At 44.1% G+C, this 18,316-nt stretch overlaps 1 protein-coding gene across 1 annotated transcript in view; it reads left to right on the plus strand.

The window, feature by feature from the left end:
• Nucleotides 1-17,574, plus strand: part of LOC132833972 (zinc finger protein 574-like) — a 35,703-nt gene extending 18,129 nt beyond the window's left edge. Inside the window, exons 2-3 of the mRNA XM_060852677.1 lie at nucleotides 11,811-12,228; nucleotides 14,556-17,574. Of these exons, the coding sequence (XP_060708660.1) occupies nucleotides 11,869-12,228; nucleotides 14,556-17,270 (3,075 nt within the window). The 5' untranslated portion in view covers nucleotides 11,811-11,868 and the 3' untranslated portion in view covers nucleotides 17,271-17,574. The remainder of the gene's footprint in view (nucleotides 1-11,810; nucleotides 12,229-14,555) is intronic.
• The last annotated feature ends 742 nt before the right edge of the window (nucleotides 17,575-18,316 follow it).

The raw sequence follows: 18,316 nt of genomic DNA on the forward strand, positions 1-18,316 counted from the left end.
AAATGTTTAATATTATACACCGGGAGAGTCACTAAACTGTTTAATATTATACACCGGGAGAGTCACTAAAATGTTTAATATTATACACCGGGAGAGTGACTAAAATGTTTAATATTATACACCGGGAGAGTCACTAAAATGTTTAATATTATACACCGGGAGAGTCACTAAAATGTTTAATATTATACACCGGGAGAGTAACTAAACTGTTTAATATTTTACACGGGGAGAGTGACTAAAATGTTTAATATTATACACCGGGAGAGTGACTAAAATGTTTAATATTATACACCGGGAGAGTGACTAAACTGTGTAAATTATACACCGGGAGAGTGACTAAAATGTTTAATATTATACACCGGGAGAGTCAGTGAAATGTTTAATATTATACACCGGGAGAGTCAGTGAAATGTTTAATATTATACACCGGGAGAGTCACTAAACTGTTTAATATTATACACGGGGAGAGTGACTAAAATGTTTAATATTATACACCGGGAGAGTGACTAAAATGTTTAATATTATACACCGGGAGAGTGACTAAACTGTGTAAATTATACACCGGGAGAGTGACTAAAATGTTTAATATTATACACCGGGAGAGTCAGTGAAATGTTTAATATTATACACCGGGAGAGTCAGTGAAATGTTTAATATTATACACCGGGAGAGTCAGTGAAATGTTTAATATTATACACCGGGAGAGTCACTGAAATGTTTAATATTTTCCACCGGGAGAGTCAGTGAAATGTTTAATATTATACACCGGGAGAGTCACTAAAATGTTTAATATTATACCCCGGGAGAGTCACTAAAATGTTTAATATTATACACCGGGAGAGTCACTAAAACGTTTAATATTATACATCGGGAGAGTCAATAAAAGGTTTAATATTATACACTGGGAGAGTCACTGAAATGTTTAATATTACACACCGGGAGAGTCAGTGAAATGTTTAATATTATACACCGGGAGAGTCACTTAAACGTTTAATATTACACACCGGGAGAGTCACTGAAATGTTTAATATTACACACCGGGAGAGTCAGTGAAATGTTTAATATTATATACCGGGAGGGTCACTGAAATGTTTAATATTATACACCGGGAGAGTGACTAAAATGTTTAATATATACACTGGGAGAGTCAGTGAAATGTTTAATATTATATACCGGGAGGGTCACTGAAATGTTTAATATTATACACCGGGAGAGTCACTAAAATGTTTAATATTATACACGGGGAGAGTCAGTAAAATGTTGAATATTATACACGGGGAGAGTCAGTGAAATGTTTAATATTATACACGGGGAGAGTCACTAAACTGTTTAATATTATACACGGGGAGAGTCAGTAAAATGTTTAATATTATACACGGGGAGAATCACTAAAATGTTTAATATTATACACGGGGAGAGTCAGTGAAATGTTTAATATTGCACACCGGGAGAGTCACTAAAATATTTAATATTATACACCGGGAGAGTCACTAAACTGTTTAATATTATACACGGGGAGAGTGACTTAAATGTTTAATATTATACACCGGGAGAGTGACTAAAATGTTTAATATTATACACGGGGAGAGTCACTAAAATGTTTAATATTACACACCTGGAGAGTCACTAAAATATTTAATATTATACACCGGGAGAGTCACTAAACTGTTTAATATTATACACGGGGAGAGTGACTAAAATGTTTAATATTATACACCGGGAGAGTGACTAAAATGTTTAATATTATACACCGGGAGAGTCACTAAAATGTTTAATATTATACACCGGGAGAGTCAGTGAAATGTTTAATATTATACACCGGGAGAGTCACTAAAATGTTTAATATTATACACCGGGGGAGTCACTAAAATGATTAATATTATATACGGGGAGAGTCAGTGAAATGTTTAATATTATACACCGGGAGAGTCAGTGAAATGTTTAATATTATACACCGGGAGAGTCACTAAAATATTTAATATTATACACCGGGAGAGTCACTAAACTGTTTAATATTATACACGGGGAGAGTGACTAAAATGTTTAATATTATACACCGGGAGAGTGACTAAAATGTTTAATATTATACACCGGGAGAGTCACTAAAATGTTTAATATTATACACCGGGAGAGTCAGTGAAATGTTTAATATTATACACCGGGAGAGTCACTAAAATGTTTAATATTATACACCGGGGGAGTCACTAAAATGATTAATATTATACACCGGGAGAGTCAGTGAAATGTTTAATATTATACACCGGGAGAGTCAGTGAAATGTTTAATATTATACACCGGGAGAGTCAGTGAAATGTTTAATATTATACACCGGGAGAGTCACTAAAATGTTTAATATTATACACCGGGAGAGTCACTAAACTGTTTAATATTATACACAGGGAGAGTCACTAAAATGTTTAATATTATACACCGGGAGAGTGACTAAACTGTTTAATATTATACACGGGGAGAGTGACTAAAATGTTTAATATTATACACCGGGAGAGTGACTAAAATGTTTAATATTATACACCGGGAGAGTCACTAAAATGTTTAATATTATACACCGGGAGAGTGACTAAACTGTGTAAATTATACACCGGGAGAGTGACTAAAATGTTTAATATTATACACCGGGAGAGTCAGTGAAATGTTTAATATTATACACCGGGAGAGTCACTGAAATGTTTAATATTTTCCACCGGGAGAGTCAGTGAAATGTTTAATATTATACACCGGGAGAGTCACTAAAATGTTTAATATTATACCCCGGGAGAGTCACTAAAATGTTTAATATTATACACCGGGAGAGTCAGTGAAATGTTTAATATTATACACCGGGAGAGTCACTAAAATGTTTAATATTATACATCGGGAGAGTCACTAAAACGTTTAATATTATACATCGGGAGAGTCACTAAAACGTTTAATATTATACACCGGGAGAGTCACTGAAATGTTTAATATTACACACCGGGAGAGTCAGTGAAACGTTTAATAATATATACCGGGAGGGTCACTGAAATGTTTAATATTATACACCGGGAGAGTGACTAAACTGTTTAATATTATACACCGGGAGAGTGACTAAAATGTTTAATATTATACACCGGGAGAGTCACTAAAATGTTTAATATTATACACGGGGAGCGTCACGAAACTGTTTACTATTATACACCGGGAGAGTGACTAAAATGTTTAGTATTATACACCGGGAGAGTCAGTAAACTGTTTAACATTATACACGGGGAGCGTCCCTAAACTGTTTAATATTATACACCGGGAGAGTCAGTGAGATGTTTAATATTATACACCGGGAGAGTCACTAAACTGTTTAATATTATACACCGGGAAAGTCACTAAAATGTTTAATATTCTCCACCGGGAGAGTCAGTAAAATGTTTAATATTCTCCACCGGGAGAGTCAGTAAAATGTTTAATATTATACACCGGGAGAGTCACTAAAATGTTTAATATTATACACGGGGAGAGTCACTAAAATGTTTAATATTATACACGGGGAGAGTCACTCAACTGTTTAATATTATCCACGGGGAGAGTCAGTAAAATGTTTAATATTATACACGGGGAAAGTCACTCAACTGTTTAATATTATACACGGGGAGAGTCAGTGAAATGTTTAATATTACACACCGGGAGAGTCACTAAAATATTTAATATTATACACTGGGAGAGTCACTAAACCGTTTAATATTATACACCGGGAGAGTCACTAAAATGTTTAATACTATACACGGGGTGAGTCACTAAAATGTTTAATATTATACACGGGGAGAGTCAGTGAAATGCTTAATATTACACACCGGGAGAGTCAGTGAAACGTTTAATATTACACACCGGGAGAGTCACTAAAATATTTAATTTTATGCACGGGGGGAGTCACTAAAATGTTTAATAATATACACCGGGAGAGTCAGTGAAATGTTTAATATTACACACCGGGAGAGTCAATAAAATATTTAATATTATACACGGGGAGATTCACTAAAATGTTTAATATTATACACCGGGAGAGTCAGTGAAATGTTTCATGTTATACACCGTGAGAGTCAGTGAAATGTTTAATATTATACACCGGGAGAGTTAGTAAACTGTTTAATATTATACACCGGGAGAGTCAGTGAAATGTTTAATATTATACACCGGGAGAGTCACTAAAATGTTTAATATTATACACCGGTAGAGTCACTAAAATGTTTAATATTATACACCGGGAGAGTCACTGCAACGTTTAATATTATACACGGGGAGAGTCACTAAAATGTTTAATATTATATACGGGGAGAGTCACTAAACTGTTTAATATTATACACCAGGAGAGTCAGTGAAATGTTTAATATTATACACGGGGAGAGTCACTAAAATGTTTAATATTATACACGGGGAGACTCACTAAACTGTTTAATATTATACACCGGGAGAGTCACTAAAATGTTTAATAATATACACTGGGAGAGTCAGTGAAATGCTTAATATTACACACCGGGAGAGTCAGTGAAACGTTTAATATTACACACCGGGAGAGTCACTAAAATATTTAATATTATACACGGGGGAGTCACTAAAATGTTTAATATTATACACCGGGAGAGTCAGTAAAATGTTTAATATTACACACCGGGAGAGTCAGTGAAATGTTTAATATTATACACCGGGAGAGTCAGTGAAATGTTTAATATTACACACCAGGAGAGTCACTAAAATATTTAATATTATACACGGGGAGAGTCACTAAAATGTTTAATATTATACACCGGGAGAGTCAGTGAAATGTTTAGTATTATACACCGGGAGAGTCTGTGAAATGTTTAATATTATACACCGGGAGAGTCAGTGAAATGTTTAATATTATACACCGGGAGAGTCAGTGAAATGTTCAATATTATACACCGGGAGAGTCACTAAAACGTTTGATATTATACACGGGGAGAGGCACTATAATGTTTGATATTATACACCGGGAGAGTCCCTAAAATGTTTAATATTATACACCGGGAGAGTCACTAAAATGTTTAATATTATACACGGGGAGAGTCACTAAACTGTTTAATATTATACACGGGGAGAGTCAGTAAAATGTTTAATATTATACACGGGGAGAGTCACTAAAATGTTTAATATTATACACGGGGAGAGTCAGTGAAATGTTTAATATTACACACCGGGAGAGTCACTAAAATGTTTAATTTTACACACCGGGAGAGTCAGTGAAATGTTTAATATTATACACCGGGAGAGTCACTAAACTGTTTAATATTATACACGGGGAGAGTCACTAAAATGTTTAATATTATACACCGGGAGAGTCACTAAAATGTTTGATATTATACACGGGGAGAGTCACTAAAATGTTTGATATCATACACCGGGAGAGTCACTAAAATGTTTAATATTATACACGGGGAGAGTCACTCAACTGTTTAATATTATCCACGGGGAGAGTCAGTAAAATGTTTAATATTATACACGGGGAAAGTCACTCAACTGTTTAATATTATACACGGGGAGAGTCAGTGAAATGTTTAATATTACACACCGGGAGAGTCACTAAAATATTTAATATTATACACTGGGAGAGTCACTAAACCGTTTAATATTATACACCGGGAGAGTCACTAAAATGTTTAATACTATACACGGGGTGAGTCACTAAAATGTTTAATATTATACACGGGGAGAGTCAGTGAAATGCTTAATATTACACACCGGGAGAGTCAGTGAAACGTTTAATATTACACACCGGGAGAGTCACTAAAATATTTAATTTTATGCACGGGGGGAGTCACTAAAATGTTTAATAATATACACCGGGAGAGTCAGTGAAATGTTTAATATTACACACCGGGAGAGTCAATAAAATATTTAATATTATACACGGGGAGATTCACTAAAATGTTTAATATTATACACCGGGAGAGTCAGTGAAATGTTTCATGTTATACACCGGGAGAGTCCGTGAAATGTTTAATATTATACACCGGGTGAGTCAGTGAAATGTTCAATATTATACACCGGGAGAGTCACTAAAATGTTTGATATTATACACCGGGAGAGTCACGGAAATGTTTGATATTATACACGGGAGAGTCACTAAAATGTTTAATATTATACACGGGGAGAGTCAGTAAAATGTTTAATATTATACACGGGGAGAGTCATTGAAATGTTTAATATTATACACGGGGAGAGTCACTAAACTGTTTAATATTATACACCGGGAGAGTCACTAAACTGTTTAATATTATACACGGGGAGAGTGACTAAAATGTTTAATATTATACACCGGGAGAGTGACTAAAATGTTTAATATTATACACGGGGAGAGTCACTAAAATGTTTAATATTATACACGGGGAGAGTCAGTGAAATGTTTAATATTACACACCGGGAGAGTCACTAAAATATTTAATATTATACACCGGGAGAGTCACTAAACTGTTTAATATTATACACGGGGAGAGTGACTAAAATGTTTAATATTATACACCGGGAGAGTGACTAAAATGTTTAATATTATACACCGGGAGAGTCACTAAAATGTTTAATATTATTATACACCGGGAGAGTCAGTGAAATGTTTAATATTATACACCGGGAGAGTCAGTGAAATGTTTAATATTATACACCGGGAGAGTCACTAAAATGTTTAATATTATACACCGGGGGAGTCACTAAAATGTTTAATATGATACACCGGGAGAGTCAGTGAAATGTTTAATATTATACACCGGGAGAGTCAGTGAAATGTTTAATATTATACACCGGGAGAGTCACTAAAATGTTTAATATTATACACCGGGAGAGTCACTAAACTGTTTAATATTATGCACCGGGAGAGTCACTGAAATGTTTAATATTATACACCGGGAGAGTCACTAAAATGTTTAATATTATACACCGGGAGAGTGACTAAACTGTTTAATATTATACACGGGGAGAGTGACTAAAATGTTTAATATTATACACCGGGAGAGTGACTAAAATGTTTAATATTATACACCGGGAGAGTCACTAAAATGTTTAATATTATACACCGGGAGAGTCACTAAAATGTTTAATATTATACACGGGAGAGTCAGTGAAATGTTTAATATTATACACCGGGAGAGTCAGTGAAATGTTTAATATTATACACCGGGAGAGTCAGTGAAATGTTTAATATTATATACCGTGATGGTCACTGAAATGTTTAATATTATGCACCGGGAGAGTGACTAAAATGTTTAATATTATACACAGGGAGAGTCAGTGAAATGTTTAATATTATACACCGGGAGGGTCACTGAAATGTTTAATATTATACACCGGGAGAGTGACTAAAATGTTTAATATTATACACCGGGAGAGTCACTAAAATGTTTAATATTATACACGGGGAGAGTCAGTGAAATGTTTAATATTATACACGGGGAGAGTCACTAAAATGTTTAATATTATACACTGCGAGATTCACTACAATGTTTAATATTATACACGAGGAGATTCACTAAACTTTTTAATATTATACACCGGGAGAGTCACTAAACTGTTTAATATTATACACGGGGAGAGTCACTAAAATGTTTAATATTATACACCGGGAGAGTCACTAAAATGTTTAATATTATACACGGGGAGAGTCACTAAAATGTTTAATATTATACACAGCGAGAATCACTAATATGTTTGATATTATACACGGGAAGAGTCAGTGAAATGTTTAATATTATACACCGGGAGAGTCACTAAAATGTTTAATAATACACACCGTGAGAGTCACTAAAATGTTTAATATTATACACCGGGAGAGTCTGTGAAATGTTTAATATTATACACCGGGAGAATCAGTGAAATGTTTAATATTATACACCGGGAGAGTCACGAAAATATTTCATATTATACACGGGGAGAGTCACTAAACTGTTTAATATTATACACCGGGAGAGTCACTAAAATGTTTAATATTATACACCGGGAGAGTCACTAAAATGTTTAATTTTATACACCGGGAGAGTCAGTGAAATTTTAATATTATACACCGGGAGAGTCACTAAAATGTTTAATATTATACACCGGGAGAGTCAGTGAAATGTTTAATACTGTACACAGGGAGAGTCACTAAAATGTTTAATATTATACACCGGGAGAGTCACTAAAATGTTTAATATTATACACGGGGAGAGTCAGTGAAATGTTTAATATTATACACCGGGAGAGTCACTAAAATATTTAATATTATTCACGGGGGAGAGTCAGTAAAATGTTTAATTTTATACACCGGGAGAGTCAGTGAAATTTTAATATTATACACCGGGAGAGTCACTAAAATGTTTAATATTATACACCGGGAGAGTCAGTGAAATGTTTAATACTGTACACAGGGAGAGTCACTAAAATGTTTAATATTATACACCGGGAGAGTCACTAAAATGTTTAATATTATACACGGGGAGAGTCAGTGAAATGTTTAATATTATACACCGGGAGAGTCACTAAAATATTTAATATTATTCACGGGGGAGAGTCAGTAAAATGTTTAATATTATACACGGGGAGAGTCAGTGAAATGTTTAATGTTATACATGGGGAGAGTCACTAAAATATTTAATATTATACTCCGGGAAAGTCACTAAAATGTTTAATATTATACATGTGGAGAGTCAGTGAAATGTTTAATATTATACACCGGGAGTGTCACTAAAATGTTTAATATTATACACCGGGAGAGTCAGTGAAATGTTTAATATTATATACGGGGAGAGTCAGTGAAATGTTTAATATTATACTCCGGGAGAGTCAGTGAAATGTTTAATATTATACACCGGGAGAGTCACTCAAATATTTAATATTATACTCCGGGAGAGTCACTAAAATATTTAATATTATACTCCGGCAAAGTCTCTAAAATGTTTAATAATATACACCGGGAGGGTCACTAAAATGTTTAATATTATACCCGGGGAGAGTCAGTGAAATGTTTAATATTATACACTGGGACAGTCACTAAAACGTTTAATATTATACACCGGCACTGGTTAGTATTGGGCCCGGGACGGGGTTAATGCATTGTTTGATATCGGCATTCTGATATAGTTACCTGCCTGTAACCTCGCACTAAGTCTAACTTGGTGTACCGGGAGAGGGGTTGGTGCCTGTTTAGTCTGGTGTACGGGGAGAGGGGCTGGCGCCTGTTTAATGTCATGGTGAAGAGGGTGGAAAAGCCCATCAGGCAGGACCTGAGAGCAGGAGATTTGACCTTTTGGTAGTTCAGTTCCATCTTTCAGTTTCTGTGTGCTGTTTGTCCATTCTCCCCATGCCTGCGTGGGTTTCCTCCCACAGGTCAAGGATTGGCTGATTGGGTAGATTGACCATGCTCCGTTGTCCCGTAGTGACATGGGATGTGCTGGTTCAGTCACAGGCAATGCTGGGTTCCGCAGGTTCATCGGGGGTCTGTTTTTGTGGGAACAGATGCTGTTAGAGTGCTGGTGTGGACCTGATGAGCACAATTGCCTCTTTCTGAACTGTTGGGAATCTAATCTGAACGTAATCCCAACAAGTCCACTCCGTCCCTCCAAAGAGTAACCTGCCGAGACCCTATATTTACCCCTGGCCAATGCACTTAACCACACATCCCTGAGCACTACGGAGAATTTAGCATGGCCAATCTACCCTTAACCTGCACATCTTTGGACTGTGGGAGGAAACCGTAGCAAACCCATGCACACACAGGGAGAATGTGCAAACTCCACACACAGTTGCCTGAGGCTGGAACCAAACCCGGGTCCCTGGTGCCTGAGGCAGCAGTGCTAGCCACTGAGCCACCGTGCCACCCCATTGAGAATAACTCAACGGTGTGATATCCGAGAGTAACTCAACTCTATAAAACCATCAAGTAGCCCAACTGCAGTACGTAAAATAGAGTAATTAAACTGTCGTATGACAGAGAGAATATTTAAATTGGATGTTCAAGTAGGAGTAATTAAACTGTAAAATGTGTTAGAAAGGGAGTGACTAAATTATACCGTAGAGTCCAGAATGGGGAGCGTCTGCCCCGTGCCGTGTGACCTGGAGGGGAGAGTAACCCAGTATAGAATGATCTGTATAATCTGTAGGATGTGAGTAACGTACACTGTAGAGAATAATGGGTAACAGTAATGTGTCATTACCCTGAGATTTACATCACTATATTTCAATTCACCAAAAATGTGTTCGTCATCAGTTTAAAAATCCTGTGTGCAGAGTAATGCATGTATGTTAAGAATATAAGCAGGATAAAATATATAATGTTAATATTGAATGTCTGGAGAGAATAATGAATGTATATTTAGTATATTCCAAAAGCAACTGATATAAACGTATGGACAGTAATTCATAGCAAAATGTAGAGCAATTTGGCATTATATAGAGGGACTGATTAATGCAAAATAATAGAGGAATATTAAAAAGTATAAATTTTCATAACAGTGAATATAATATAGTGTGTGTGAGAAATATAAAATAATGAGTCATTAATGTAAATAGTGTAATTATAAAGAGAGCTTAGTTGAATCCTATCGGAATGGGGTGGGAGGGGGGTCGCGAGAGAGAGAGTTGTTGATATACCGACAAGGTAAGTAAGAGTAATCCCACGGTTCCAAGTAGAGAGAGGGGATCGAAAGAAGGAGGGAGTGGGATTGGGAATTGAGAGGTAGGGAGCAGCTCGTTTTCCAGGCCAGGGAATGCGATGTTGGCAGGACTGAGGAGTCTGGGGAATTGGCAATTGGCTGGTGAAGAGTGAGGGAGTGGGTGTCCTGAGACAGGACTGTGGAGAGAAGGGACACTTGAGAGGGGAATGAGAAGGATTGAAAGAGTGGGAAAGGAGAGGGCTGGGAGTGCGCAGTCAGTCAGGGTTGGGCCAGGGAAAAAGGGAGATGGCAGAGATACCCCTGGGTGAGGGTGATGCAAGGATAGTTAGCTTGGTGGGATGGGGTGCTGGACAGGGTAAATGGGGGTGTGGGAGATGGCAGAGAAAAGGAGAGCAGAAGCTAGAGACTAAGGTGGGGGTCAGGAAGAGAATATGAGCAGAGATGACAAGTTAGAAACATGGGAGTGGGTCATTTGGCCCCTCAAGCCTATACCAACGTTCAGTGAGATCATGGCTCATCTGTTGTTTAACACCCTATCTACCAGCCTCTGGCCCACATGCCTTAATGCTTTTGCTTAAGAAAAATGTGTCTGTCTCACATTGAAAATTAACTGATCTCGGATTCCAAACATCTCCCACTCTGTGTGTGTGTCAAAGTGCTGCCTAACATCTCTGGCCCTAATTCTTGGACTCTGCTCAATCAGTCCAGAATCTCTGAACCATTTGTGTAAGCCTACGCAAACTCCCTCCAATGCTAATCTAACCTTCCTTCAGGGTACTGCCCAGATCTGCTCCCGCTGCTCCAAATAGGGTTGAACCAGCATTTTACAGAACAGCAACATAACATCCTTACACTCCAGGCCTCTAGATTTGAGGACCAGCATTCCATGAGATTTCTTGATTATTTTCTGTATCTGTTCTTGGCATTTTAAAGGTTAACGCATCTGAGCAACCCTCCCCCTGCCAAGTCTCCTTCGGGGAGTGTGGGTGAGGCAGGAGTGCTGAAGTGGGAGAGAGTGTATGGGGACTCTGAGAGTGAGGGATGGGTGAGGGGAGGTTGTGGCATAGAGGAGAGGTGAAAGAGAGACCGGGGGACAGGAGATGGGAGCCAGGAGGAGAGGGGAGTGGAAGGAAAGGGAGCATGTGTGACTCAACCCATTGATCTGACAGTGTCTGTCCCTTCCAGGTGATGCCACCCTTGTAGCACCCTCTCTGCGAGGGCGAGAGAGGTGACCGGGAGAACGATGGAGACGCAGAGCAGTGCACCGATGGAGCACCAGTACATGTGCTCCGAGTGTGGTCAGCTGTACAACACCCTGGAGGAGGTGCTGCTGCACCAGCAAACTCACGTCGGGCTGCACGTGTATGTGTGCCCCGAGATAGCCGACTCCGAGATGAAGGAGCTGGGCCTGGCCCACCCCGGTGGCAGTGCCGAGAGCCGGTTCCAGTGCCTGGAGTGCGGGCAGCTGCTGAGCAGTCCGGATGAGCTGCTGCAACACCAGGGACTGCACGCCAAGGAGGGCCTGGTCTGCGGCAAGCTGGAGATTGGCAGCTTTAGCCTGACAGAGGACAGCCATCATTACGAATGCTCAGAATGCAAGCAGGTCGGTGGGAGGAACCCCCCCCCCCCCCAACAAGTTGGGCAGAGAGAACCTGCCATTTCAAACCCACTCGAGAAGCCTGCCCATTCCCTGTGACACTCGGCTCTCACCTACTTATGTCTCCTGGCCCCACTGTGAATAATCCCTGTGTGTGCTCCCCAGCTCTGTTTCCCCAGCCACCATGCTGCTCATGTCTCTCCCCTGACTCCCACCTTCAGTGTTAATACCACTCTTTCCTATCGACTGCCGCTTCTGATGAAGAGCCGTTGAGTCGTGCAGCGCGGAAACAGATCCTTTGGTCCAACCAGTTCTTGCTGACAGTAATTCCAAATTAAAATACCCTCACCTGCCTGCACTTCTCCCATTTCCCTCCAAACCTTTCTGGTTCGTATCCTTATCCAAATGTCTTTTGAATGTTGTAACTGTACCCACATCCTCCACTTCCTCTGGCAGTTCATTCCATATATTGTGTTTAAAACAAAAACAAAAAATTTGCTCCTGGTGTCCTTTCTAAATCTTCCTCCTCTTGCCTTTCTTTTTAAAAAAAAATCCTTAGTTTTTAAACTTTTTCCACCTTTGGGGAAAAAACTGTCATCACTCCCTTTATCCATGTCATAGAGTCATGGAGATGTGCAGCATGGAAACAGACCCTTCGGTCCAACCCGTCCAGGCCGACCAGATATCCCAACCCAATCCAGTCCCACCGGCCCATATCCCTCCAAACCCATGCCCCTCATGATTTTATAAGCCTCTGTAAGTCATCCCTCAACCTCCTTTGATCCAGTGGGACAAAGTCACAGACTATCCGGCCTCTCCTATAACTCGAACCCTCCATTCCCAGCAACACCCTGGTAAATCTTTCCTGAACTATCTCCAGTTTAATAATATCCTTCCTTTAACAGTCACCAGACTTGAAACATTAACTCGGCCTTTCCCTGCCAGACGTGCTGAGTTCCACCAGCAATTTCTGTTTTGGTATTCCGTACTTTATTTCAGGCTTCCTTTGAGTGCCTGGGATACAATTCCATCATCTTGGTGATGTATCCACCTTCAAAACTGGTCAGCCCGTCCACTACTTCCCATCCCAATCTGCTTATTTTACCCCAGGGTTCAGTTGTTCCCTGTCTTGAAGTGGAATGTCTGCATTATCCCCCTCATTTGTGAAAACGGAGACACCGTACTCATTAATAAACCTTGACCAAATATTCTGCATCTGTACATAAGTTACCCCGTATAACTCTGATAAGCACAACTCTTTCTTTAGGCATCCCCTTGCTCATAGTATTCAGATAAAAGATTTCTGAATTTTCCTTTATATTACCATCCAATCCTTTTCTGTCTCTTTCTTGGCTGATTTCCCTTTAATCCAAAACCTAATCTTCGGATGCAATTATCGCTGTAGGCGTTTTTATTCCTACTTTCTCTGCGCTTCTGGATAACCAGGGATTTGAGATTTGACAGCACCAGCCTTTTTTCTTTGTAGGGACGTGTCTCCATTGAACATGTGGAGTCTTGCTTTTGGGTGATGGTCACTGACTTTCCTTTAAGTGGCTGTATCCAGTTCCCCCTGGTCAGATCCCCCCCTCAGCTTCATAGAAGTTATCCCTCGTCTTTACTCCTTCATTGACTGCACAACTCTCACCCACCAGTACTGTCGGTACATCGTACAATTCCTAGAGTGTGCAAGCAGGCTATTTGGTCCATCAAGACCACACTAAATCCCGAACAGCATCCCGACCATATCCCTGCAGCCCTGCATCTCCCGGCTCACCTCTGAACAATGGAGCATTTTCCCGTGATCAGTCTGCCCTTGCCTGCACATTTGTCCCACTTCATTTCTAAAACTAAATCATGAATTGTATCCCCGTCAACTTGACTGATGTGCTAATTAAAAGGAAAGTTGTCTTGAAATCAGTTGAAGGATGTTGTTCCCACTGTGCCTTTTATACTTTGTTATGTTATGAAGGTGAAGCCTCCGTCACCCTGCGTGCCGCCTGGGATACAGCACTGGTGAGGATGGGTCTGGCAGTGTGTAACACTGGGCTGTGGCACTTGGGGAGGGTGGGGGGGAGCAGGTCTGGCCAGAGTGTGACCCTGGGCTGTGGGTCTGGCTGGGTCGTGACCCTGGGCTGGAGGCCTGGCCGGGGCGTGAGCCTGGGCCGGGCTGGGGCTGGTCTGACAGTGTTACTTGGCCTGGTTGTGAATTTGGATGTTACCGTTGTTCAGTGCTGACTGTGAGTGCGTGTGGGTGTGGGTGTTCGGGCTGCTGCACAGCACAGTATAAAGGCAGGCAGGTCGTTCACACCCACTGTGTCTCTCTTGCCCCACAGATCTTCACCCGCACCGAGGAAGCGGTGTCCCACCAGCAGCAGCATGCCAAAGAGTATCTGGGCAGTGCCGACTACGTGGAGTTTGCCGTTCATAACTGTGAGAGCTTGCACCAGATGCTGATCGGTGAACAGTTCCAGCAGTGTTCGGAGTGTGGCCAGCTCCTCAGCACCATGGAGCAGTTCCTGCAGCACCAGGGACTCCACACTAAAGCTGCTCCCACCGAGAATACTGAAGATGCCGAAGCTGTGAGCGAAGGAGAGTGCGCCGGGCTGGACAGTGTGGCACGGTACATGTGTGGGGATTGCAATGCTGACTTCCCGAGCCCCCATTTGCTGCTAGCACATCAGACCACCCACGGCAAGGAGTGCCCCATGCACGGCCTGGCACGGGACACTGGATCCTCAGACTGCTGCCAGGGCTGGCAGGAAGGTTCAGGATCTGGGCCTGAGCAGCCGGCTTCCTCGCCCAGAGCCCAGGAAGGGGCCTGGGAGCCGGGCACAGGCGACAGCGCCAACCACTGCCCACGTAGTGCCAGCCCAGCTCCCCAGAGCCTGAATATAAACCACAACGCCCAGGGCACAGCAGATCTGCCAGGCACCCTCGGAGGGGTGGGGACCTCCGGGCTGGTACAGGGAGTTGTGGGGAGCGCAGCAATGGAAATAGTGGCTGTGGCGAACTCTGGATTGGCATCAGGGACAGTGGAGGGCATGGAACTGGTGCAGGGGACTGTGGGTGGGACTGGTGTGGTACCGGCGGCTGTGGAGGGCCCAGGATTGGTGTCAGGTGGTGTGGGTGTCTCTGGTGCGGTGCCGGGAGAAGTGAGGGATCATTGCTACCAGAATGCAACCACCCTGGCAGCTCGCGAAGAGACACAGACTGCCTACAATGAGCCATATTCTCGGCTCCTGGAGGCCGCTCGACTACAGACGGTCTCTGAGGTGCCGGCCCAGCCTCCTGGTGAAGCCGAGGGCACTCCTGCGGCCGCTCCCAGCAAGGTCCAGCCGCTGGACTGTGCCGAGTGCGGCAAGGTGTTCACCACCGCACGTCGGCTCCTGCAGCACCAGAAGACTCACCTGAGCCGCGCTCACGACTGCCCGGACTGCAAGCGGAGCTTCAAGAAGGCCTCGTCGCTGGAGCAGCACCTCCGTAGCCATAAGGGCGAGGTGTTGTACCTGTGCACCGACTGCGGCAAGGGCTTCAGCACCGAGGCTGCGCTGGTGCAGCACCGGCGGCTGCATACCGATGACCCACTGCACCGCTGCGGCGAGTGTGGCAAGGCCTTCAACAACATGACCAAGTTCCTCTATCACCGGCGCACTCACACCGCCACTGCTGCAGCTCCCGGGAAAACCGCCAGTGGCCCGGCCAAGAAGGAGGGTGAGAGGAAGGAGCTGGCAGCTGCCAGTGGCCTGGAGCCGACCGTCCCGGCGCAGGAGGAGCCCGGAGCCACGCCTGCAGCCCCCGGGGCGCGTCCCAGCACCGTGTTGGTCTATGAGTGCGGCCTGTGCGGCAAGGAGTTTGGCAAGCAGTCTCAGCTCCTGCGGCACCGGCGCCTGCACAACTGCGAGCGGCGCCACAAGTGCCAGGTCTGCGGCAAGGCATTCCGCAAGCCGGTGCACGTCAAGAATCACATGCGCACCCACACGGGCGAGCGGCCTTTCCAGTGCGCCGAGTGTGGCAAGACCTTTACCACACTGGCCAACCTGATGCGGCACCACCAGACCCACACCGGCGAGCGGCCCTACAAGTGCGAGTTCTGCGGCAGGGCCTTCGCCCAGTCGTCCAACCTCCAGCAGCACCGTCGCATCCACACCGGCGACCTGCCCTTCAAGTGCCCCGACTGCCCCAAGGCCTTTGCCCGTGCCTCCAAGCTCCTGCTGCACCGGTACTGCCACACCGGCGAGCTGCCCTACACCTGCTCGGACTGCGGCAAAGGCTTCACCCGGCAGCGGCGGCTGGAGCTGCACCGTCTGCTGCACACCGGTGAGGTGCCCCACCGGTGTCCAGACTGCGGCCGCCAGTTTGCCGACGGCTCCAAGCTGGAGGAGCACCGCTGCTCCGGCCGCTGCGCCGACTCCCACGACTGCAAAAGCTGCGGCAAGCGGTACCACTCGCTGGGCAGCCTGCAGCTCCACGAGCGGAGCCACACCGGAGAGCGGCCCTATGGCTGCCGCCAGTGCGGCAAGACCTTCACCAGTGCCGGCAGCCTGTCCCTGCATGAGCGGCGGCACACCGGCGAGCGGCCCCACCCCTGCCACGAGTGTGGCAAGCGCTTTGGCTCCTCCTCCAGCCTCCTGCTGCACCGCCGCATCCACACCGGCGAGCGGCCCTTCAAGTGCGGCGACTGCGGCAAGGCCTTCAAGCAGTCCAACCACCTCCGGGAGCACCGGCGCACCCACACTGGCGAGCGGCCCTACAAGTGCGAGATCTGCGGCAAGGGCTTTGTGCAGTCCATGCACCTGCTGGACCACCGTCGGATCCACACCGGCGAGCGGCCGCACCCCTGCGGCAAGTGCGGCAAGAGTTTCAAGACCCCTTCCAACTTGCGCAGCCACCGCCGCACCCACACCGAGCCCCACATTGTCTGCACTGAGTACGGTGAGGCCTTCGCCATCATTGAGTCCAGTGAGGCCATCCCCACCACCATTGTGGAGACCATTGAGATTTACCAGGCCACCCTGGACGACAGCATCCAGGTGGATGGCTTTGTATGAAAGGCAGTTTACCGTCACTCCGTGGCCTCTGCTCCTGTTACCAGGGCCCTGAGCACCGAACACAAACACTGAATGTATGCGCAGCGCCTGCGAGGCAGGCAGGGTGGCTGCCTTCACCGTTGTACATTTCCCCAAGGTTTACCAGGCAACGTGATTTTGAAGAGTTTATTTTCTTTCCTCCCAAACCCTCGTTCCTCCCCTTCCTGCTGTTTATTCGTCCGAGCCTCGCTCCCGGGCGGTGATGGTGACTGGGATCCAGTTTAATTTTCCTGTTGTGTGAGAAATACAGAAGTTGTTCCTCAAACTCGCCTCTTGGTCTTGTCATTTCACGGCATGTTTCCCAGAGCTCGTCTCCTCCCCAACCCCCTCCCGTCCCCAACCAACCAACCTGTCTGTTGTCGTCTACTAGACACGTGACACACCTGAACTCCAAGGTGAGGGAGAAGGTGGTAGGTCATGTGGGGAGTGATGGACGGGTCCAGAGGGTGGTGCCAAGTTGGAGGCTTGGGACTGGCATAATGTGTGGGGTGGGGCGGGCGGGCGGGGAAATGAGGAAGCTGTTGAAATCCGCATTTATCCCGTGTTTTTGCAGGGTCCCAAGAATATGAGGCGTTCTTTCTCCAGGAGTTGGGTGTAAACAGTTTGACAGTGGAGGTGGCCCAGGATCTGCATGTCCTTGACGTAGTGGGAGGGGAAGTTGGTGTTCAGCCACAGGGTGATAGGTGCTTGTATCCCAGAGATATTCCCTGAACGATCCACACGAAGATGTCCTGTCTCCCCGATGTCGAGGAGACCACACTGGGTGCAACGGATGCAGTTGATGACATTGGTGGAGGTACAGGTACATTTCTAACGAATGTGTTTTTCTGTTTGGAAGTGGCAGAGGATGATGCGTTTTTTGTTCAGTTTCAAATTCACCTGGACGCACCTTCTGCCTCCTTCTCAAATTCACCTGGACCATTTCAGAATCCTCCCTCCCCTTCCTGGCCCCCTCCATCACCGTCTCTGGCGATTGACTAACCACAGACGTATATACTACAAGCCCA

Source organism: Hemiscyllium ocellatum, chromosome 38 (assembly GCF_020745735.1).
Source record: "Hemiscyllium ocellatum isolate sHemOce1 chromosome 38, sHemOce1.pat.X.cur, whole genome shotgun sequence".
NCBI lineage: Eukaryota > Metazoa > Chordata > Chondrichthyes > Orectolobiformes > Hemiscylliidae > Hemiscyllium > Hemiscyllium ocellatum.